The 23368-nt window shown below is 43.1% G+C and overlaps 1 protein-coding gene across 1 annotated transcript in view; it reads left to right on the top strand.

Annotated features, from left to right (window-relative positions):
• The window catches only part of LOC139413457 (voltage-gated potassium channel subunit beta-2-like), a 51802-nt gene that overhangs the window by 25310 nt on the left and 3124 nt on the right, over positions 1-23368 (top strand). Inside the window, exons 2-13 of the mRNA XM_071160878.1 lie at positions 6219-6262; positions 6621-6658; positions 6979-7058; positions 9619-9663; positions 11520-11564; positions 12597-12640; positions 13693-13779; positions 15900-15985; positions 16948-17068; positions 17388-17482; positions 21000-21120; positions 23246-23334. Coding sequence (XP_071016979.1) covers positions 6219-6262; positions 6621-6658; positions 6979-7058; positions 9619-9663; positions 11520-11564; positions 12597-12640; positions 13693-13779; positions 15900-15985; positions 16948-17068; positions 17388-17482; positions 21000-21120; positions 23246-23334 — 895 coding nt within the window. The remainder of the gene's footprint in view (positions 1-6218; positions 6263-6620; positions 6659-6978; positions 7059-9618; positions 9664-11519; positions 11565-12596; positions 12641-13692; positions 13780-15899; positions 15986-16947; positions 17069-17387; positions 17483-20999; positions 21121-23245; positions 23335-23368) is intronic.

Below are 23368 nucleotides of genomic sequence, written 5' to 3'. Positions count from 1 at the left end.
GTTGAGCGGTTAACCAAGAAATAGGGATTTATATATGCATTAATTTTGGGTTATTAATGTAGCTTTAGTTGTTCCGCAAACATTGGGCTATATGTTTTGAATTTGTAATACTTTCTAAGGCTGCATGATGCGACTAGTGATGATTTGAAAACAGTCGCTTGAAAGGCATGAGCTCTGCTTTGTTTTTTGCGCAGGCTGTACACACTACATCAGTCTCTCATTCACAATTTAACAAGCACTTGATAATGCCTAGAATTTCACTGTGGCATCCCCTTTGTGTGGCCGTAATGCACTCTAAAAAAATATATATATTTTTATGTTGAAAATGATCTTCCCCAAACTAGAAACTCACACACTGCTTATGTATGTATGCCAGTTAGGCTCTACACCCCTTGTAAAGCGGATTAATATGTTTAATTTTAAGAAGTTATTTGGCCACTTTTATTATGATACAAACCTTATTATAACATATAGGCCCATGGGCTAGGCTACATGAGGTGAGCGACTATGATTCTAAAATGTTGCAAAAAATGCCATTTTTTTCTTATGCTGGAATAGTCACCCATCAGACTATTCTGGATTTAATATTGTCTTTACATATACTAAATAATATACAGTACCAGTCAAGTTTGGACCCACCTACAGTACTCATTCCAGGGTTTTTCTTAATTTTTACTATTTTCTTAATTGTAGAATAATAGTGAACTATGAAATAACACATGGAATGATGTAATAACCAAAAAGAGTTAAACAAATCAAAATACATTTTATATTTGAGATTCTTCAAAGTCGCCACCCTTTGCCTTGATGACAGCTTTGCACACTCTTGGCATTCTCTCAACCAGCTTCATGAGGAATGTTTTTCCAACAGTCTTGAAGGAGTTCCCACATATGCTGAGCACTTGTTGGCTTATTTTCCTTCACTCTGCGGTCCAACTCATCCCAAACCATCTCAATTGCGGTCAGGTGATTGTGGAGGCCAGGTCATCTGATGCAGCACTATCACAAAAGTGTGTGTATGTTTGTTTGTTTTGTGTATTGTGTCGGTATGCATGTGTGTGTTGTGCGTATGTAGTGTTTGAATTATGTTGACCAAATTTGACACTCATTGACCTCCATACAAAACAATCCCCACTTCCACTGTTTCGCACTGTATTTTTGTGTGAACTGATCAAAGTAAACCCTATGGAACAGCAGGGACTGTGAAGCAACACAAACATAGGCACAGACACATGCATACACACACACGATAACATACGCACTATACACACACGTAGATATGTATTTTGGGTTGTAGATATGTGTTAGTGGAGTAGGGGCCTGAGGGCACACAGTGTGTTGTGAGAACTGCCTTAATTTTTCCAGATGCCAGAAAGAGTAGTTTCTCCCTTGGCAGCAGCTAATGGGGTTCCATAATAAATATAAATAGAAATATTCAGTATTCCAATGCTCAGTCCACATGGAAAGTGGGCTTTTTTGATCCCCTTGCTGTTTCAGAGCAAAATGAAGGGAATGTTTTGCTCTTAGTCACCACAGTAATTTAGCAAACCTACCATGGCTTCACAAGACACCCACACACTCATAATCCTACACACACACACACACACACACACACACGTAACACACAGCCATGGACACACTCTCATACATAAACATAGTAAGTGCCATAATGTATATTTCAATAATACCTGCTTGCACACAATCATACTCCTACAAAATGACAGACAGACCCCCCCACATACACCTACACACTCCTTCTCCCACACCATATATTACATCATTTCATATCCCACATATCTTACTTACCTCTAGCAGAAGTCAACTCAAGGTTCTTTACTCAGTTTTTAGTTGGTATGGTACATTGTGTTTTAAGCATATCCCATTGGCTTTAAGGATCTCATATTGGGAATGTGTTCTTGGTATTGAGAGCTCAGGAAGGAATATATCACCATCGAGAGCATCCTGACTGGTTGCATCACCCCCTGGTATGGCAACTGCTCAGCCTCCGAACGCAAGGCACTACAGAGGGTAGTGCGTACGGCCCAGTACATCACTGGGGCTAAGCTTCCTGCCATCCAGGACCTCTATACCAGGCATTGTCAGAGGAAGGCCCTAAAAATGTGTTGAAGACTCCAGCCACCCTTGTCATAGACTGTTCTCTCTGCTACCGCACGGCAAGCGGTACCGGAGCACCATGTCTAGGTCCAAGAGGCTTCTAAACAGCTTCTACCTCCAAGCCATAAGACTCCTGTACATCTAGTCATCTAGTCATCTACATCAAGTGGCTATTTGCATTTATTTCTGTGGTGACAAGTGCAGCTCTCAAGGTTGTAGCCTAGCGTTGCCTCTAAAGTCTTCCCCTGTGGTTCACTGTTCCGCGTCGCAATGACAAAACATGTTGGCCATGTGCTTGCATAATGTTGACGTGCCAAATTTGAATGATAAACGACCTGCCATGCACAGTAACGTACCCAAAAAGATGGAGAAAATAAATATGCCTTTTGAGCCACTGAAGACTGAGCCAGTCATTGTGGTTTTATAACACTAGAAAAGGCCTTTACTTCCTGCAGGTTTCTCCAGTGTGTTCTCCATCTTTTACCTGTAACCTTTTAGACCGAAAGGTAAAAGAAAACCCCAAAGCTGTGTACTGTATGTCTGTCAGCGGTGGATTCTGTCTGAACGGTTAAGAGGTACGACGTGGAGTCTGTCTGATTGGTTAAGAGGTCCCACGTGGAGTCTGTCTGATTGGTTGGGGTCCCACGTGGAGTCTGTCTGATTGGTTAAGAGGTACTACGTGGAGTCTGTCTGATTGGTTAAGAGGTACCACGTTTTCTCTGGGGACTGGGATTTACTGTGGTGTCGAGCTGGAGTCGAAGCTTGTGATTGGCTCTAGGGGATTGATGTGCAGGCCTGGGCGTCTTGGTGTGAACTGCGACATTCCACAGGAGTTCATGCGAGACCAGATTTAGACCCTCTTCCCCTGTCAGCATTCCTGTGACATCTCTATCCACTGATGCACACGCACACACACACGTGCACACGCACACGCACAGGCACCTGATCATACTGGTGGGCGTCTGTGTGCTCCTCTCCACCTATATCCAGAGGATACAGAGAGAAACATACTGTCATAGGTGTTACACATAGGGTTGGGCAGTATGCCGTACATACCGTATACCGGGGTATTTGGAAAGACCCATGGCATGATTTTCATATACCGTCAATAAGGTTGCTTTGAAGTTTTTGAATACTAGGGCTGACCCCATTTAGTTGACTGGTTGGTTGTTTGGTCGATAGGCTGTTGGTCGATCGAGATTTCTTTAGTCGAGCAGTAGCAAATAAATAAATAATAATAATAAACATGGTGCACAAGACACGTCTGATTGACTCCTGTCTGAGTGGACTGATCCATTGTGGAGGCCGTGGGGATGGCACAGCCCATCAGTCTAAGATGTGCTACTGAAATTGTATATGGTTTTATTATGTAAGAACAATGGTGCAACACAAATAAAAATTACAATATTCTATAACAAATGCGTTTTCTCCTGCTGTCCGTGGTTCTGAAACACATCAGTGAGCTGTTGAATTGGCACCTTCTCCTAGACCATGTCGCTATGTGCATAATAGCAATGTTAACCAGCATATTGGTGTTGAGAACAATGCGGCGGAGGCAGCAGAATGAGGAAACGGGAAAACAGCCCTTGCCTTATTGTCTAAGAAAAGTGTTGAGAGAGGAAACCAACATAATTAGGTCATTAATCAATAGCTTAACTGGCTTTATAAATCATCCATTTATACAGTGCATTCGGAAAGTATTCAGACCCCTTGACTTTTTCCAAATGTTGTTACCTTACAGCCTTATTCTAAAATTGATTAAATTGTTTTTTCCCTCAACAATCTACACACAATACCCCATAATGACAAGGCAAAAACAGGTTTTCAGAAAAATAAAAACCTGAATCACATTTCCTTAAGTATTCAGACCCTTTACTCAGTACTTTGTTGAAGCTCCTTTGGCAGCGATTACAGCCTCGAGTCTTCTTGGGTATGACGCTACATGCTTGGCACATCTGAATTTGGATTTTCAGGTCTCTCCAGAGATGTTCGACCGGGTTCTAGTCCGGGCTCTGGCTGGGCCACTCAATGACATTCAGAGACTTGTCCTGAAGCCACTCCTGCGTTGTCTTGGCAGTGTGCTTATGGTCATTGTCCTGTTGGAAGGTAAACCTTCGCCCCAGTCTGAGGTCCTGAATACTCTGGAGCAGGTTTTCATCAAGGATCTCTCTGTAGTTTGCTCCATTCATCTTTCCCTCGATCCTGACTAGTCACCCAGTCCCTGCCGCTGAAAAACATCCCCAAAGCATGATTCTGCCACCACCATGTTTCACCGTAGGGATGGTGCCAGGTTTCCTCCAGACGTGACGCTTGGCATTCAGGCCAAAGAGTTCAATCTTCATTAGACCAGAGAATCTTGTTTCTCTGAGAGTCCTTTAGGTGCCTTTCGGCAAACTGCAAGTGAGCTGCCATGTGCCTTTTACAGAGGTGTGGCTTCCGTCTGGCCACTCTACCATAAAGGCCTGATTGGTGGAGCGCTGCAGAGATGGTTGTGTCCTTCTGGAAGGTTGCCCCATCTCCACAGAGGAACTCTGAAGCTCTGTCAGAGTGACCATCAGGTTCTTGGTCACCTCCCTGACCAAGGCCCTTCTCCCCCAATTGCTCAGTTTGGCCGGGCGTCCAGCTCTAGTAAGAGTCTTGGTGGTTCCAAACTTCTTCCATTTAAGAATGATGGAGGCCACTGTGTTCTTGGGAACCTTCAATACTGCAGAAATGTTTTGTTACCCTTCCCCAGATCTGTGCATCGACACAAGCCTGTCTCGGAGCTCTATGGACTATTCCTTTGACCTCATGGCTTGATTTTTGCTCTGACATGCACTGTCAACAGTGGGACCTTATATAGACAGGTGTGTGCCTTTCCAAATCATGTCCAATCAATTGAACGTACCACAGGTGGACTACAATCAAGTTGTAGAAACATCTCAAGGATGATCAATGGAAACAGGATGCACCTGAGTTCAATTTTGGGTCTCATATCAAAGGGTCTGAACACTTATGTTATTAAGGTATTTCTGTTTTTAAATGTTAATACATTTGCAAACATTTTTTAAATCAATTTTAGAATAAAACTGTAACGTATGTAACTGTACTTTACATACGTAACCTGTAACCTATGGAAATCTCCAGATGGCACATGAAGCGTGGCATTTTACTGAATGGCACCAAAATAATCACTAGGGATCATGGTGAAAGTAGCCGTATCTAGCTAAGGATCATGGTCGATGTAGTCGTTTTCATCCCGCCTGAGAGACTCAACCGGGAGCCTCCTCGTAGCTTGCCGGCCGTGATTGGTTTGTGTCAGCACGTGGTCCTGACGAGAAATGCAGTAGTCAGAATGGATCACTATGTCATTCAAATATCTTGATTTCAACTTTTAAAATAATTCACTGTGGGCATCCAACTTGATCATCATAAACACCTTTTAGAGCACAAAATGGCTGTCTAAAAAAAAATGTTTGGCCATTTTGGCGATTGTAATTTACTTGGGCTTTCTAGGACAGACCAGGCTTTTGACACTTTTGGTTGCTACGCAGTAGCCGACCAGCAGACCTCATGACTTCACGCTCCAGACCGGACACTGGGCCTTGGTGGACATGTGCTGCTTCCTTCAGACAAGCATGCATCACAACTTTGTTCACTTGCTCAATTTCTCTCATAGTAAATGTCCACTCTCACTGAAAATGGCTACTGGCTATACTTTTATAACTTTATGAGCTGGATTTACCTGTCTTTGGAATTAGTTTGTAGTTTGTTAACTTAAAGCGTCCAGGAGAATTCACTTTTACTTGTGGTAATTTTGTTAACATTCTGGTAATGAACACACAATGGGCTTTTAAAAGAACAAAAAAAAAACATTTTAGCGCCCCCTTGTATGCTGGTAATTCCATAAATCCCAGAAATTGGGATACCACCCAAGCCTAGTTTCAACCTTCCAGTGACTCTCACAGTGAGTCAGTGTCCGTATACCCAACACAGAGACATTTATTCACATGAAGCATGGAACTACTTGAAACAAAGCTTGACGCTCTCAAACCTACAGCACTAAAAAGCACAGCGCCATTATCAACACAATATTAATGCTAATGTATTCTGTGTTTTGACAGAAACCTTGGGAAGTCTGGCCTGAGGGTGTCCTGCCTTGGACTAGGTGAGTGAGAGAAGGGATTGGGGGTTGGCTGAGGGGCTGGGAGATACAACTGTGTTAGAGGTGACTTCACCAGTAAGACAAAGTGAGCCACAGAGGGAATTTATTTCACACCAAAGGCGTTTTTCTAAGGCATTTCTCTAGACGTGGGAGAGTGAGGATATGCCAGAAATACCAGCTGAGACCTTCTCTATCTGTTAACTAACACTGTTGCTTTGGTTAACTGTACCAAAGCCACATCTCTCAAAACTATAATTAAGAAGCTACGGTAATCAGCAACACTGCTTCTTCAACACCACTCTCCCTATATATCACTAATCTGATAGACTACTAACACAGTCTCCTTGTCGTCTCTCTGCAGGAACATGGGTGACGTTTGGTGGACAGATAACAGACGAGGTGAGAGCAGATGGATTGTGTTATGCTGTTATTCCACTTCTCTGTCAGTCAACACGCCCCAGTTTCACAACTCCCTACATGCTCCTAGAGCCCACTGCTGCTCGGGAAGAATAGTTCTGCTGACGCTGCATTGCCATGTAGAATAGCTAGAAAATGTGGCATATGAATGAACAATTATATGAACCATGAACGCACTGGCGTGTGCGCTTACAGCATCATGCATGCGGATAGGTTTTGATAATCGATCTCAGTGATGTCTCAACCCCCTCCCCTTCCTCCTCTCTCTTTCCTTTCCCTCACACCACCTCTTCGGCCAATAGATGGCCGAGCAGCTTGTGTGCCTGGCCTACGAGAACGGCATCAATCTGTTTGATACAGCAGAGGTCTACGCTGCAGGGAAGTGAGTATCATCCAGACTGTCCACATCACATCTTCATCCAGACATGACTTAGTTATTGTTGACCACCCAGTCCCAGTATCACACCATACACAGCCACATAGCCAAACAAAGCATAGGCTAACATTTACTTTAGGGTCTTTGAACCAGCGCTGACTTAACACTAACACTAACACTAACGAGTGTGTTTAGGTAGGGACTCGTCTAAGGGATGTGGTGTACACTGGCATCTAGTACCAATGAGGCTGTTGCTGGTCTCCAGTCTCTCCAGTGTGGTTGTGATGATTTCGCCTACAGCACGTGGAGGGAGTCTCCCTGGCCATCACACATCTTTGGAGATCTCATTCAATTGGATTAAACCTCTGGTTCATTAGATCTGAGGCCCCCGAGGCTCAGAGGAAAAACACACGGATACACTTACCCTGAGTCTGCGCCCCTGCTGCCTCGCACATAGGTACGTGGCAGGCATGTTAGCAAGTACAAGGTCATGCAATTGAATTCATGACGTGCCATGGACAGGGGGACCAGGTAAAGCCTGTAAAACTGTTTACATAAACATGAGTGATTACTGGCTCTCGAGCCTTGAGCTACAGACCTGAGGGAGATACACCTCATTTATAACGCTCATAAGCTTTAATGGTATTTTTGATGTAAGGTCAGAGTCAATTATCCATGACAGCTTGAATACCAGTTGAACCCAAACGCTGATATTTTGCCAATACTACATTTAGCAGACATTTTATCCGAAAGCAACTTAGTCATGCATGCGTCCATTTTTTACATATGGGTGGTCACGGAAATCAAACCCACTATCCGCTATAAGAACCACGCTCTACCAACTGAGCTACATAGAACAATACAAACCTTTATAGGGCTTTATAAACCATGACATCTCTTCTGATATCTGTGTACACCCTCCTGGATTCATGAATCTTTGTTGTTATTTAGGATTAACTGAAATAATCTGAGGGATTATCCTTTTCCAACAGTACCTCAGATGAACAGCCTACAACTCCTCTCTAAACGCTCCCCAAGGAAATACTGGGCTCTCATTGTGGCAATGTGTTGGGCATATTTCCCAAGGTGTTAATATTGTGTAAAAGACTCATGTAAAATACTGAAGAAAGAAAATAAAAGACAAAGAAATTTTATTTCAATGTTTCCCAATTCCACAACAGCCACTGCATGAATTGTTGATAGCTTTATCATGTGTGCTGTGTATTTGTGGCCTGGCACTATGAACAAGTCACTGAAGCATATTGCCAGGGGTACACGGTACAGTACATCGATTGACAGCTAGTTTATGCCACTGTCTAGCAGCGTAGACCAACACATGCTTACAAACATACTGTAGTGTGAGTTTAACACAAATTCCATGGCTTTAACAACCCACTCCTTCACACTCATCATCAACCCACATTGGTATTGCTGGCTAATGTCCACTCTCCGTGGCTCTGATGCACATGATTGTCTAAAGTCAATGTAAAGTGCAGGGGATGGAAATTCCGCAGTGGAAAACATTCATCTGAGATGGAAAGAAGTGTGAAATCTATAAAGAGGACATAGACACCACCACCGTTGATACAATGTAGCAGTCAGAGGCTTTACCTCGATTAGGAATCTACTCTACCATCTGCTTTGTCTCTAAAAACACTATTTTTTATAGGAGCTGAGTACTGTATAGTATGTCACGCATTTACGTTTGTCATTTAGCAGACACTGTTTTTCAAAGCGATTTTCATGAGCAATTAGGGTTAAGTGCCTTGCTTAAGGTCACATCAACAGATGTTTCACCTAGTCTGCTCAGGGATTTGAACCAGCAACCTTTCGGTTACTGGCCCAACGATCTTAAGCGCTAGGCTACACGCACGCACACAGACAGACAGAGAGTCAGATCCTCTCTTGGGAGCGGAGAGCTCTATTCATGAAGAAGACATTGGTCTCCAGGGGGGGAAGAGATGCAAACATCTGGCATCAGCCAGAAATGTCCCTTCTCTTCCTCTGCTCAAACCAGCAGTCTGCACGCACAGGCAGAGAGACATCTGATGGGGAGGGGAGATGGGAGGCATAAGAGAAAGTTAGAGAGGGCACAGAGACAGAGGTGGCAGATCAGTCCCTTTGTGCGTGCTGTACAGTATACCGAGGTCACATTACAGGAAAACATGTCATTTGTTAGCCATGCAGCGAGGTGCTCTCTTCCTCCCAGTGACAGGAGTTATCCCAGCCCTAATGGGCTCCACGTTGGGCCGAATTAGCACCCCTACTGCTGCTAATGAAAGACTGATAGGGAGCCTGTTACACACCAGCCATAGGCCTTCCAGCCTGCACCCTGCCAGGCAGCCCATTCACATTGCCATCTCTCTGAGTTGAACTCCACACGCTGCAGGAGGGCAGTGTCTATAAAGACACTGGAAGTATTGTTCAGGGTTAGCACCACACATTTCTGATGTCTTCCTTTTCAATGGCTGTTCTGTTTGTTTTCTTTTGCATCAGGGTATGTATAGTTGTTGGTTGACTATGATTATCTAATATCCCTTCTCTCTCTCTCTCTCCCTCCCCCCAGGGCTGAGGTGGTGCTGGGGAACGTCATAAAGAAGAAGGGATGGAGGTACTCTCATAACGAGACATGTTTTCATAACTCCTCTACCTTATTGGAGGAGAAGGGAGCAGTGTGGTGTGTTGTGCACCAGCAGACAGGCAGAGAGAGAGAGAGAGATACAATATTAATGGAGTCAGGCAGAGAGAGGGAGAGAGAGATACAATATTAATGGAGTCAGGCAGAGAGAGAGAGAGAGATACAATATTAATGGAGTCGGGCAGAGAGAGAGAGAGAGGGATACAATATTAATGGAGTCGGGCAGAGAGAGAGAGAGGGATACAATATTTATAGAGTCAGGCAGGCGTGCAGAGAGAGAGAGGGATACAATATTAATGGAGTCAGGCAGACTGGCAGAGAGAGAGAGAGAGATACAATTTTAATGGAATCAGGCAGGCGTGCAGAGAGAGAGAGAGATGCAATATTAATGGAGTCGGGCAGAGAGAGAGAGAGAGATGCAATATTAATGGAGTCATCCAGACGGGCAGAGAGAGAGATACAATATTAATGGAGTGTCCCTCCTCAAAGCTACTGAATAATGGAATGTACTGTACTCTTTTACCTCATCAGCTGTGTGTGTACTGTACTCTTTCACCTCGTCAGCTGTGTGTGTGTACTGTACTCTTTTACCTCATCAGCTGTGTGTGTACTGTACTCTTTCACCTCGTCAGCTGTGTGTGTGTACTGTACTCTTTCACCTCGTCAGCTGTGTGTGTGTACTTTACTCTTTCACCTCGTCAGCTGTGTGTGTGTACTGTACTCTTTCACCTTGTCAGCTGTGTGTGTGTACTGTACTCTTTCACCTCGTCAGCTGTGTGTGTCTACTTTACTCTTTCACCTCGTCAGCTGTGTGTGTGTACTGTACTCTTTTACCTCGTCAGCTGTGTGTGTGTACTGTACTCTTTCACCTCGTCAGCTGTGTGTGTACTGTACTCTTTCACCTCGTCAGCTGTGTGTGTGTACTGTACTCTTTCACCTCGTCAGCTGTGTGTGTGTACTTTACTCTTTCACCTCGTCAGCTGTGTGTGTGTACTGTACTCTTTCACCTTGTCAGCTGTGTGTGTGTACTGTACTCTTTCACCTCGTCAGCTGTGTGTGTCTACTTTACTCTTTCACCTCGTCAGCTGTGTGTGTGTACTGTACTCTTTTACCTCGTCAGCTGTGTGTGTGTACTGTACTCTTTCACCTCGTCAGCTGTGTGTGTGCACTGTACTCTTTCACCTCGTCAGCTGTGTGTGTGTACTGTACTCGTCAGCTGTGTGTGTGTGTACTGTACTCTTTCACCTCGTCAGCTGTGTGTGTGTACTGTACTCTTTCACCTCGTCAGCTGTGTGTGTGTACTGTACTCTTTCACCTCGTCAGCTGTGTGTGTGTACTGTACTCTTTCACCTCGTCAGCTGTGTGTGTGTACTGTACTCTTTCACCTCGTCAGCTGTGTGTGTGTACTGTACTCTTTTACCTCGTCAGCTGTGTGTGTGTACTGTACTCTTTCACCTCATCAGCTGTGTATGTGTACTGTACTTGTAAAGTGGTATGAGGGTCACTGGTCTGACCCTGGTCCAGGTCATGTTTACTGGCCCAAGGCAGTGTTGTCCATCTCCTTTGTGTGTGTGTGTGGTGTGTATGAACCTAAAGGGTGTGTTACTAGGCGCCTTAGTCATCCTGCCAGTCACGACATATAAGACTTAAGGCACGCAAGCCCTCACCTCTAGATACCGTCACACATTTTTCCAACCCGGCCCTCTGCCCTCACTGTCATCCAGAGCACCTAGAAAACACTCTCTTTGTGCTTCATTGTCTGTGTACTCCTGTGTACAGAGGGTCTCACATGTAAGTTGTAATGGGTTTTCTCCCCCATCTCTGTGTAGACGTTCCAGTTTGGTGATCACAACCAAGATCTTCTGGGGTGGAAAGTATGTTGACTCTTCTCTGGGTGTCTTTGTGTCCTAATGAGAGATATGCTGCTGTGTGTAATTTGTCTGGAGTTGTGAGTGACTGGTGCTGTAATGGAGTATCTATCTAATGGAGTAGTAATGGAGTATCTATCTAATAGAGTAGTAATGGAGTATCTATCTAATAGAGTAGTAATGGAGTATATATCTAATGGAGTAGTAATGGAGTATCTATCTAATAGAGTAGTAATAGAGTATCTATCTAATAGAGTAGTAATAGAGTATCTATCTAATAGAGTAGTAATGGAGTATCTATCTATTGGAGTAGTAATGAAGTATCTATCTAATGGAGTATCTATTTATTGGAGTAGTAATGGAGTATCTATCTAATGGAGTAGTAATGGTGTATCTATCTAATGGAGTATCTATCTAATGGAGTATCTATCTAATGGAGTATCTATCTAATGGAGCATCTATCTAATGGAGTATCTATCTAATGGAGTAGCAATGGGGTATCTATCTAATGGAGTAGTAATGGAGTATCTATCTAATGGAGTAGTAATGGAGTTTCTATCTAATGGAGTAGTGATGGAGTATATATCTAATGGAGTAGCAATGGCGTATCTATCTAATGGAGTAGTAATGGAGTATCTATCTAATGGAGTATCTATCTAATGGAGTAGTAATGGAGTATCTATCTAATGGAGTAGTAATGGAGTATCTATCTAATGGAGTAGTAATGGAGTATCTATCTAATGGAGTAGTAATGGAGTATATATCTAATGGAGTAGTAATGGAATATCTATCTAATAGAGTAGAAATGGAGTATATATCTATTGGAGTAGCAATGGAGTATCTATCTAATGCCCTCTTGTTAATGTGATCATGTGTAATCCACACTGAATCTATATAATGGGCTTTTAGTCAAGCTGAAATGTATATCATGTGATGTTGTTACTGCGATGGACTAAATGATAAAGAGAGAGAGAGATTACATGATGGAAAGACAGCAACTGCTATAATTCAACTGTGGAATGTGTTTTTCACCCATAGAGCAGAGACTGAGAGAGGCTTGTCCCGAAAACACATTATAGAAGGTAAGTAAGCTGCAGACGGACGCACGGACAGACAATTGGCTCATTCATCCTCCTCCTCTCCCCTGTAACTATTCCCCAGGTCGTTGCTGCAAATTAGAATGTGTTCTCAGTCAACTTACCTGGTAAAATAACGGATAAATAAATAAAAAGATCACACAGATCATGACATTGCCACAAAGTCAACATGTGGATGGTAGAGTGGTTACAGAGAGAGATAAAGGCTCCCAATTTCAGCCCCTCTGCAGCTAATGACCTGGTTCTGTGTGTTAGTGCATGAGTGTGTTTGTGTTGTGCATTTGTGGCCTGGAACTATGAACAAGTTACTGAAGCATATTGCCATGGGCACACGGTACAGTACATCAATTGACAGCTAGTTTATGCCACTGTCTAGCAGCGTAGACCAACACATGCTTACAAACATACTGTAGTGTGAGTTTAACACAAATTCCATGGCTTTAACAACCCACTCCTTCACACTCATCATCAACAAACATTGGTATTGCTGGCAAATTTAATCAATGTCCACTCTCTGTGGCTCTGATGCACATGATTGTCTAAAGTCAATGTAAAGTGCAGGGGATGGAAATTCCGCAGTGGAAAACATTCATCTGAGATGGAAAGAAGTGTGAAATCTATAAAGAGGACATAGACACCACCACCGTTGATACAATGTAGCAGTCAGAGGCTTTACCTCGATTAGGAATCTACTCTACCATCTGCTTTGTCTCTAAAAACACTGTTTTTTATAGGAGCTGAGTACTGTATAGTATGTCACACAGATCAAAGACAGGACAAGAACTTTAAATATTGATTGTCAATCAAACAAAATACATCCTAATTAGTAGATTTGGCTCCAGGGTGATAATTGAGATTTTGGGACTCTCTTGGGGGTTTGGAGTTGTGTCTGTAGAGGAAGAAACACCTTATTACAATCACATTTATATTATATTGAGCACTACCTCACAATAGCATAATCAATGCGATATGGCTGCAATCATTTCCCTGAACAATAGCAGTGTGTGGAACTGTGGACGTGATGCATGTCGTTGTAGGTTTAAAGGCCTCACTGGAGAGACTGCAGCTAGAGTATGTGGACGTGGTGTTTGCAAACAGACCGGACCCCAACACTCCCATGGAAGGTAAGGAGGAACATCTTGGTCCTCTTCTGTCACTGGCTTCTGCTGTCTCTTCTCTATTCCCCTGCTTTCTATTCCCCTGCTTTCTATTCCCCTGCTTTCTATTCCCCCGCTTTCTATTCCCCCGATTTCTATTCCCCTGCTTTCTATTCCCCTGCTTTCTATTCCCCTGCTTTCTATTCCCCTGCTTTCTATTCCCCCGCTTTCTATTCCCCCGCTTTCTATTCCCCTGATTTCTATTCCCCTGATTTCTATTCCCCTGCTTTCTATTCCTCTGCTTTCTATTCCCCTGATATTCCCCTGCTATGTTCTCTCCATCCCAGAAGCTCACATTCTGGGATGTTGTAGGTCGTCTGAGCATTCTCTGACATGCCTATGTCCACCCTAACTCACAGGGCTATATACAGTGGTCTCCAGAATGACTGGCACCCCTGACTGGCAATGCACAAACAATACTTTAAAAATATAAACAATATCATTATAGAGAGAAACTGAAAATACCAACATGTGAGAAATACTGTACTTTATTAATGTTTCAATGGAACCCACCAAAATCATACAATTATTTAATACAAAAATTAATTTCACCAAAATCAAGGTTTCATAATTATTGGCATTTATTTAGTACTTAGTGCCACCACCTCTGGCAAGGATAACAGCATGGAGTCTTTTCCTGTAATATTTGAAAAAGTTAAGGAACACATTGCCTGATACGGTGGAATTCATTATGCCACAATCTTAACCAGTGCCTCTGGACCTCTGGAGTTAAAACAGCCCCAAAACATCACTGACCCACCACCATATTTCACCGTGGGTATGAGGTGCCTCTCCTTGTATGCATCTCTGTTTCACCGTGAGTATGAGGTGCCTCTCCTTGTATGCATCTCTGTATCGACGCCAAACATGCCGATGCTGTATCTGACCAAAACGTTCCATTTTGGTCTCATCTGAACAGAGCACCTTCTTCCAATCATAATTTAAATGACGTTTGGCAAACTCCAAGCGTTTGAGGCTGTTTCTTGGGGTCAGAAAGGGCTTTCTTCTGGCAACCCTTCCAAAGAGCCTGTGGTTGTGGAGGTGGCGTCTGATGGTGCTTTTTGAAACCTGGTGACCCCAAGACGCCACCAAGGCCTGCAATTCTTTCACAGTGATTCTTGGGGATTTTGTTGCTTCTCTCACCATCCTCCTCCCTATCCTGGGGGCAAAATGCATTTGCGTCTTCTGCCCGTGAGGTTTTCAACTGTTCCATATCTTTTAACTGTTTTCATAATTGCCCTGACAGTGCTCAGTGGTATATTCAATTGTTTGTGGATCTTCTTGTAGCCATTACCAGATTCATGAAGGTCTCTTTTGAACAGCCAGTTCTTTAATCTTCATGGTGTTGGATGACAAAGGGATATTGCATGTGTGTTACCTCATTTTTATACCCTAGTGAAACAGGAGGTGATGTAATGAATGGGTCAATATAGTTCCTTAAGACTTAGATAAACTTAAATAAGTGGAATTTAATTCCTGGTTTAATTTTGGTAGATGTTATTTACAATAATCTTTAAGGGTGCCATTAATTGTGAAACCTTGATTTGGAGGACATAGATTTTTTTATTAAATCAATACATTATTTTGGTGAGTTCCATTGAAACATCAATAAAGTACAGTACTTCTCACGTGTTGGTATTTTGAGATTATCACAATAATGATATTGTTTATATTTTTAAAGTATTGTTTGTGCGTTGCCAGTCAGGGGTGCCAGTCACTTCGGAGATCCCTGTAGTTCACCTCACCTCATTCTTCCTCACTGGCAGCAGTCGAACACCCGAGGTAGCGTTAAGTAAAAGTGAAACACTTCTTGAGCTAAAAACCTCAAGTTGAATATTGTCATTCTGTATTCATCTGATGTCCTGTATGGGCCATGCTACAGTAGGAAGATTATGATACAACATACTCAGACTGTACCTGTTACAGTTACTCTGCAGAGAGAGAGACTCTCTTATGAATCCTTATTTTGCACTCTCATCCTCATTCTGTTTGCATTTTCTCTCTTGGTTGCTCACAGGCTCAAACACAGCATTGGTCTCTCCACTCATTGTAGTGTGTGTGTGTGTGTTTCTTTCTTTGATTGGCAGAGACGGTGCGGGCGATGACCCATGTGATCAACCAGGGCATGGCCATGTACTGGGGCACGTCCCGCTGGAGCCCCATGGAGATCATGGTGAGACGGGCTGAAAGTAAGCCAGTACAGAGTACCGGCAAAATAAAGAAAAATGTGCCTATCACAATAATTCAAACAAAGATGTCAAGAAAACTGTAGGATATTTCACCATCATTTATCATTACCGCCTGTCAGCAGCATGAGAAATTAGCGAACAGACTTGAACACTAACATTTTGCAGAGGCAGAAGTGACTGGGAAATGGTAACAGGGATAACTAGTCAGTTGCACAACTGAATGCATTCAACCGAAATGTTGAATGCATCAGAGAGGTGCGGGGGGCTGCCTTAATCGACGACCACGTCATCGGGGACCGAGATGTGGCCAGACAGCTGTGGACGCATCAATTCAGGCTGCTACAAGTGTGCCTAATAACAATCGAATGTCATTGTACTTTCTGTGTTTTAATAGACGTGTCTTTCAATTGGTCAAATGGCGGGTGCACTGTTTAGATGGTGGAATTATTTTAGTGGACAAACCTGCGCAGGTAGCCTACTTTTTAAAGTGATTTGTTTGACAATCGGATGAAAACATGCCTGTTTGTGTTCATGCCACATGAAAAGATAATAAATGCATTTTTACAGTTAAATGACATTTATTTGTGGACTGGCGCTATGAACACGTCTTTACTGTTAGGCCCATACATGTTTTTAGTGCATGTGCACATGGGATGTCCTGTACCAGGAAGAAATGTAATCTACTTTCAACTCTGGGTGAGATGCACACACACACACAGCCTTTTCTCCTTCCGGTCATCATTCTGCCCAGACCCAGTCTCACCACGGACAATGGCATGCCTCCACTGTAATGTCACACTGACTGTGCTAGACTCTGACAGACTCTGACCATGACTTTCACAGTATTGATTGATGGGCATCACAACCTTCTCCTGCTTTGATTAGCCGGTGGCCACCGTACAGTACTCTTCAGGCTGACGGCTGCTGTTCCCTGTGTGTCCTGTAGGAGGCGTACTCTGTGGCGCGGCAGTTCAACCAGATCCCTCCCATCTGTGAGCAGGCTGAGTATCACATGTTCCAGAGGGAGAAGGTAGAGGTGCAGCTGCCAGAGCTCTTCCATAAGATAGGTGAGTGGAGCTGGTCTGGACAGACTGATACAGCACAACAGTATTTCATACACAGGGATAGCTATTCAATGACTATTATTATAGTTGTAATATATCATTCTATGATTGCCTAGATATAAGTATGCTGCAGCTTACAAAGGTTTCTGTGGCTATGTTATGCTTTTAAATACAGTAAATACTTAGCCTTACAAAAAAGAGGGAAGAGGACAGCAGCACCCAGGGATGGATGCTCTCCTCATCAGTCTAGACAGAACAGCATGTCAATACTGAGTGGTGGTGGTGATGGGGACAGGCTGACCCCATGTTCCCATGTTCTCAGGTGTGGGGGCGATGACATGGTCACCACTGGCCTGTGGGATCATCTCAGGGAAATACGACAGTGGGGTACCACCTTACTCCCGCGCTTCTCTTAAGGTAGTGTTACCCCCACCCCTCTCCTGGGACTCTGTTTACCTCTCTGCTTTCTCCTTTGGTCTCAGCTCCTATGTCATGTCAGCCCCTCTCCTCCCCCAGCTCTCTTCTTATCCTGGCTCGTTCCTGTCCTAACAGATGTTTTCTGTGTCTCTCAGGTTCTAGAACTTGGTGTCTCCTAGATGTTTGTTTTTGAGTGCCCTGTGACAGCATACACTGTGTACCAACTCTGTGGACCAGCTCTGTGTACCAATTTGACCATGTCAGGTTGTGTCAACTCAAGCAGCTTATCTCACATTTTCACACACACAGAGGCACACGCATGCACACACGCACATACACAGATATTCATCAGATCCACGTACTGCATCACAAATTCTGAAACTGGGGCATAATCTTCCCTGTGTTGTCACGGTGGCATACAGGATTGCTGTAGGTCCTCTGAGCGTTCTCTGTGGCCCCAACCAATGTTCCCTTTCAGGTCTGCTGAGCGCAAACTTGAAAGTTGTGAAAATTCTTCCAGCGTGAGTTTACTGTGAACACTGAGGCTGTAACAACTTTAAGTTACAGTTTCAGACCACTACTGTGGCTATTTGATCATAATGTAGGCATAACAGAGTGGCATTCCATCAAAAACAATGGAGAAAATGCATCCCATAACATTTTAACAGGGAAATAGCTATTCTGTCATTCAGCCTACAGTAGCAGCCAATGTGTGGTGTTCAATGTAGGTCTACATTCCATGAGACTTTTGAAAAACATGCAGGGCTTGACATTAACCTGTTTATCCACTTGTCCTTCAGACAAGGAGGAGGCTGAAAATGTTGTTGTGTTTGTTTGATTGCAGAAACCACTTTACAAAATGAAATGCATTATTATTCCCATACCATTATTACAGAGAATCAGACAAATTATGCTTCCCTCTGCCTATTGGCTATTTATCTTATTCCTGTCTCAAAATACAGCACTGCCTTTTTAAGACAAAAACAGCTCTTTACCTGACTTGCTTTTCAAAGACGTTTTGTGCTCTTGTAGGAAGCAACCACTCCCCCATTGCTGACTACAGTACAACTGGGCTAATAACTCATTAACTAGCAAAGGATATGAACAAAATGTGCACATGTGGCTCCATGCAGCTCTCAAAACAAGCACATCTATCTGCTCATGACCACAGCTCTAAACACAGTCCAGTTCAAAGTAAATTGCACTTATCCATATATGGCAATGGTCTATTTGCATATACAGTGCATTCGGAGTATTCAGTCCCCTTGACTTTTTCCACATTTTGTTACGTTACAGCCTTGTTCTAAAATGTATTACAAAACAATGTAGTCATCAATCTACACACAATACCCCGTAATGACAAAGCAAAAACAGGTTTTTAGAAAAAAAATGCAAATGTATTAAAAATAAAAAACAGAAATACCTTATTTATATTCGTTTTCAGATCCTTTGCTATAAGACTCGAAATTGAGCTCAGGTGCATCCTGTTTTCGTTGATCATCCTTGAGATGTTTCTACAACTTGATTGGTGTCCACCTGTGGTAAATTAAATTTATTGAACATGATTTGGAAAGGCACACACGTGTCTATATAAGGTCCCACAGTTGACAGTGCATGTCAGAGCAAAAACCAAGACATGAGGTTGAAGGAATTGTTCGTAGAGCTCCGAAACAGGATTGTGTTGAGGCACAGATCTGGGGAAGAAACCAAAACCTTTCTGCAGCATTGAAGGTCCCCAAGAACACAGTGTCCTCCATCATTCTTAAATGTAAGAAGTTTAGAACCACCAACTCTTCCTAGAGCACCTCTGGAGAGACCTGAAAATAACTGTTCAGCGACGCTCCCCATCCAACCTGACATCTTGAGAGGATCTGCAGAGAAGAATGGAATAAACACCCCAAATTCAGATGTGCCAAGCTTGTAGCGTCATACCCAAGAAGACTCAATCGATACCAAAGGTGCTTCAACAAAGTACTGAGGATAAGGTCTGAATACTTATTTAAATGTGATATTTAAGTTGTTTTTTTTATATATATAAACTTGCAAAAATGTCTAAAAACCTGTATTTGCTTTGTCATTATGAGGAGTTGTGTGTAGATTGATGAGGGAAAAAACGATTGAATCCATTTTAGAATAAGGCTGTAATGTAACAAAAACTTTCCGAATGCACTGTAGACCTACTGCAGCTCTGATTGGTTATGCTGCACCGATCTGTGTAGAGTCTTGTGCAATAGAATCCTACTCCGATGCATTCTGCCTCCAACAACATCTCTTGCATAGTTGGTTTTGTTTCAGTGTGTTGCATTGAAAGTGGATAATATTGTGTTGATTCGATCATAATTGCCACAGTAAAGGAAAACGTTGATAGTGTTAACTAACAGGGAAAAGTGTTCAATCTCGTATTTCTCTCTATGGGCTGAGATTTCTTCGGAGCTCTGCACGGAAGTGCAGGTAGCTGCACGGCAGTCTCGGTGCTACTTTGTGCCCGCGTGCAGTTTAGAAGGAACATTGGTCTTAACCCTGTGCAGTTAAGGAAACCAGTTCTCCTTCTCGCTATGAAGCTGATGTTCTCCTGTGTAGTGTTGATTCATATGTTGTGCTGTTGATTCCTGGTTAGACTTTAAACATTTAAACTTTCAATAAATTCTTAGGTTTTCCCAAAATCCAGGTTGGAGGGTCCCCGGAATTATGAGGGAATAATCAGGGAATCCGGCATACAACCAGGATTTATGGAAAACCATGGAATTTATTGAAATTCCTGCAATTTTGCAACCCTATTCCTGATTAACAATGGTGTGGATGGCTGATCCAGAACTGAAAGCTTGCTTGTTCCTGATCTGTCACTGTTTCAATCATTGGATCACAAGGAAAGGAAATCCCTTTATCAAGGTTGCTTTTTTAGCCTATTGAAAAATTCATAGATTTTCATAATACACATTTTCTTGGTGTTTATAATTAACTATACACAATCTTAACAAGAATGAGACATTTATTTACATCCTAAAACATATGTGCGTGTGTTTGTACTGTACTGTATGTGTGTGTGTGAAACATGAGAGATGAGCCAGAGTTGACCAGGTTGAGAAGAGAGAGAGGGGCCTCCTCATCTCTGCCTGCTGGGGCTGTACAGTAAAAGAAGACTACAGTAAAGTTACAATGTTGACAACCAGGCCCTGGTCTACCAAGCAGAGTCACGTGTTTAAAAGCAGGCCCTGGTCTACCAAGCAGAGTCACGTGTTTAAAAGCAGGCCCTGGTCTACCAAGCAGAGTCACGTGTTTAAAAGCAGGCCCTGGTCTACCAAGCAGAGTCACGTGTTTAAAAGCAGGCCCTGGTCTACCAAGCAGAGTCACGTGTTTAAAAGCAGGCCCTGGTCTACCAAGCAGAGTCACGTGTTTAAAAGCAGGCCCTGGTCTACCAAACAGAGTCACGTGTTTAAAAGCAGGCCCTGCTCGACACAGGTGGTGCAGTGCCTCAGTGTTGGGCAGGGCTGTGTTTTTGAGCAGGCTGTTTCAACAGGGCTACCAGTGGTTGAAGGACAAGATCTTGAGCGAGGAGGGCCGGCGTCAGCAGGCGAAGTTGAAAGAGCTGCAGGCAATCGCAGAGCGGCTGGGCTGCACTCTGCCCCAGCTCGCCATCGGTACGCCGACACACACTGCCGCTCTCTCTCTCTCTGTCTGTCTGTCCGTTCCTCGTCCCTCTGCCTCTCGCTTGATTCACCCCCGGACGGTCACTGCCAGTCAGGCAGCTAACCAGATGGTTTTCAGCTGTTGTAGTGTGTGTGTGTGTGTGTGTGTGTGTGTGTGTGTGTGTGTGTGTGTGTGTGTGTGTGTGTGTGTGTGTGTGTGTGTGTGTGTGTGTGTGTGTGTGTGTGTGTGTGTGTGTGTGTGTGTGTGTGTGTGTGTGTGTGTGTGAGAATGTTTGTCTGTCTGGTTGTATGTCTGTTTGTGGTTAACTAGTTAATCTTCCTAAACCCAAACCAGCTTTATCAAGCCAGTGGTAATAACTTGCTATTGATTTTGTTTGTTAGTTTACTGTCTCGTGGTGTGTATCTATATACGACGAGGAAGTTTCTCATTTCCCCAAGTCAGCAGTTACATGAAATGCCAGACATAAATCCAGTGAGTGGCCCAAATTGATTTACAGTCGAACGGGGAGAGGGGGAATGAGCCTGTAGACAGATTCCCAGCCCCATTGAGAGCTGTTAAAGTGTCGCAGATGAGAGAGAGACTGTAAATCTAGGCCTACACAACACCTCATTCTGCATATCAAGGCGCATTTTACACCCGACCTGTAATGCAGTGTCATAGATTAGGTTTCACGGCCCATTAGCAGACACCTAGTACACTGTAGCTCCCAATCATTATACATCTCTGTGGCACTGTCACAAACAGCCTGGACAGAGTTATGTCCTGAGACCACCATTTTATGTCACCTGAGAGCAGTGGTATTAAGAAAACTAAATGAAATACTTTTAAGTACTACTTAAGTCGTTTTGGGGGGGTATCTGTACTTTACTATTCATATTTTTGACAACTTTTACTTCACTAAATTCCTACAGAAAATAATGTACTTTTTACTACATACATTTTCCCTGAAACCCAAAAGTACATTTCAAATGCTTAGCAGGACAGGAAAATGTTCAGTATTATCAAGAGAATGCACAGGCATCTTTACTGCCTCTGATCTGGCGGACTCACTAAACACAAATGTTTTATTTGTAAATGATTTTCTGAGTGTGCTCCTAGTTATCTGTAAATGTAAAAAATATATATATATATATAAAAAAATACTTGTGCTGTCTGGTTTGCTAAATATAAGGAATTTAAAATTATTCATAGCATTTGCTTTTGATACTAAAGTATATTTAAAACCTTATACTTTTACTCAAGTAGCCTAGTATTTTACTGGGTGATTTATTTATTATTAAGGTATCTTTACTTTTATTCAACTATGACAATTTGGTACTTTTTCCACCACTGCCCGGGAGTCTCTACATTGGAATAAAGTACAGATTAAATACACATTAGGCCTCTTAGCTTGACCCGTTTAGTTACCCAAAGCCTGCTATTTTACACAGTTTGTAGCCTAGCTTTGCAGCTGTTATACGGTAAAGTAGCAGTGTGACTTTGTAGAGGATGTTGGCCAGGCCAGTGAGTGAATAATCTCTGTCATCTGTTAGACAGTTCCATGTAGACTACTACAGCCATCCCATCCTGACCTGAGGAAACCTTGGTTGTCATATGAAATCCTGTAGGGTCAGACCTGTTTCTGGAAGTGGACTCCGTCTCATCATCACTGCGGTGTCTGGAGGTTCTAATCCCACACTGACAGTGTTTGAACCTCACCACAGAGGTTTGAACACACTGGCACAAAGTCTCAATGCAGTAGTACACTATTCCTCTTATACAGTATCAAATATCCCACAACTAGATTAGCAAACACAGTGGGGTTGTGTTTTAGGTGTGTAGGGTTAAGTATTGTGTGTTTGTGTGAGTGTACTGTATGTGTACTGTATGTGTAGTGCATGTACTTAGTAGTTGTATTTTTTGAAGAGACATTTGGTGTTTGTTATGTGTATGATGCGGTGGTATACTGTACATGGTTTTGGTATGTTTGAGGCAGGGGTCTATGTTTTGTAGGGTTGGGAGGGGAGGGACAGGGTTATGTGGGAGAGGAAGAGGTGTGTGTGTTGTATATGGGGGTAGCAGGGTTGTGTGTTTGCCATGGTGGGGGTGTCATTGCTGTTTACCCGTCCCCTACAGCGTGGTGTCTACGGAACGAGGGGGTGAGCTCCGTACTCTTGGGGGCATCCAACACCGATCAGCTGATGGAGAATATAGCAGCAATACAGGTGAGAACACAGTGAGGGTCCAGGTGAGAACACA

The sequence above is a fragment of the Oncorhynchus clarkii genome, chromosome 7 (genome assembly GCF_045791955.1).
Source record: "Oncorhynchus clarkii lewisi isolate Uvic-CL-2024 chromosome 7, UVic_Ocla_1.0, whole genome shotgun sequence".
In the NCBI taxonomy this organism is placed as follows: domain Eukaryota; kingdom Metazoa; phylum Chordata; class Actinopteri; order Salmoniformes; family Salmonidae; genus Oncorhynchus; species Oncorhynchus clarkii.
Note: the sequence above shows the minus strand (reverse complement) of the source record. Positions and strands in the feature narration are given on the sequence as shown.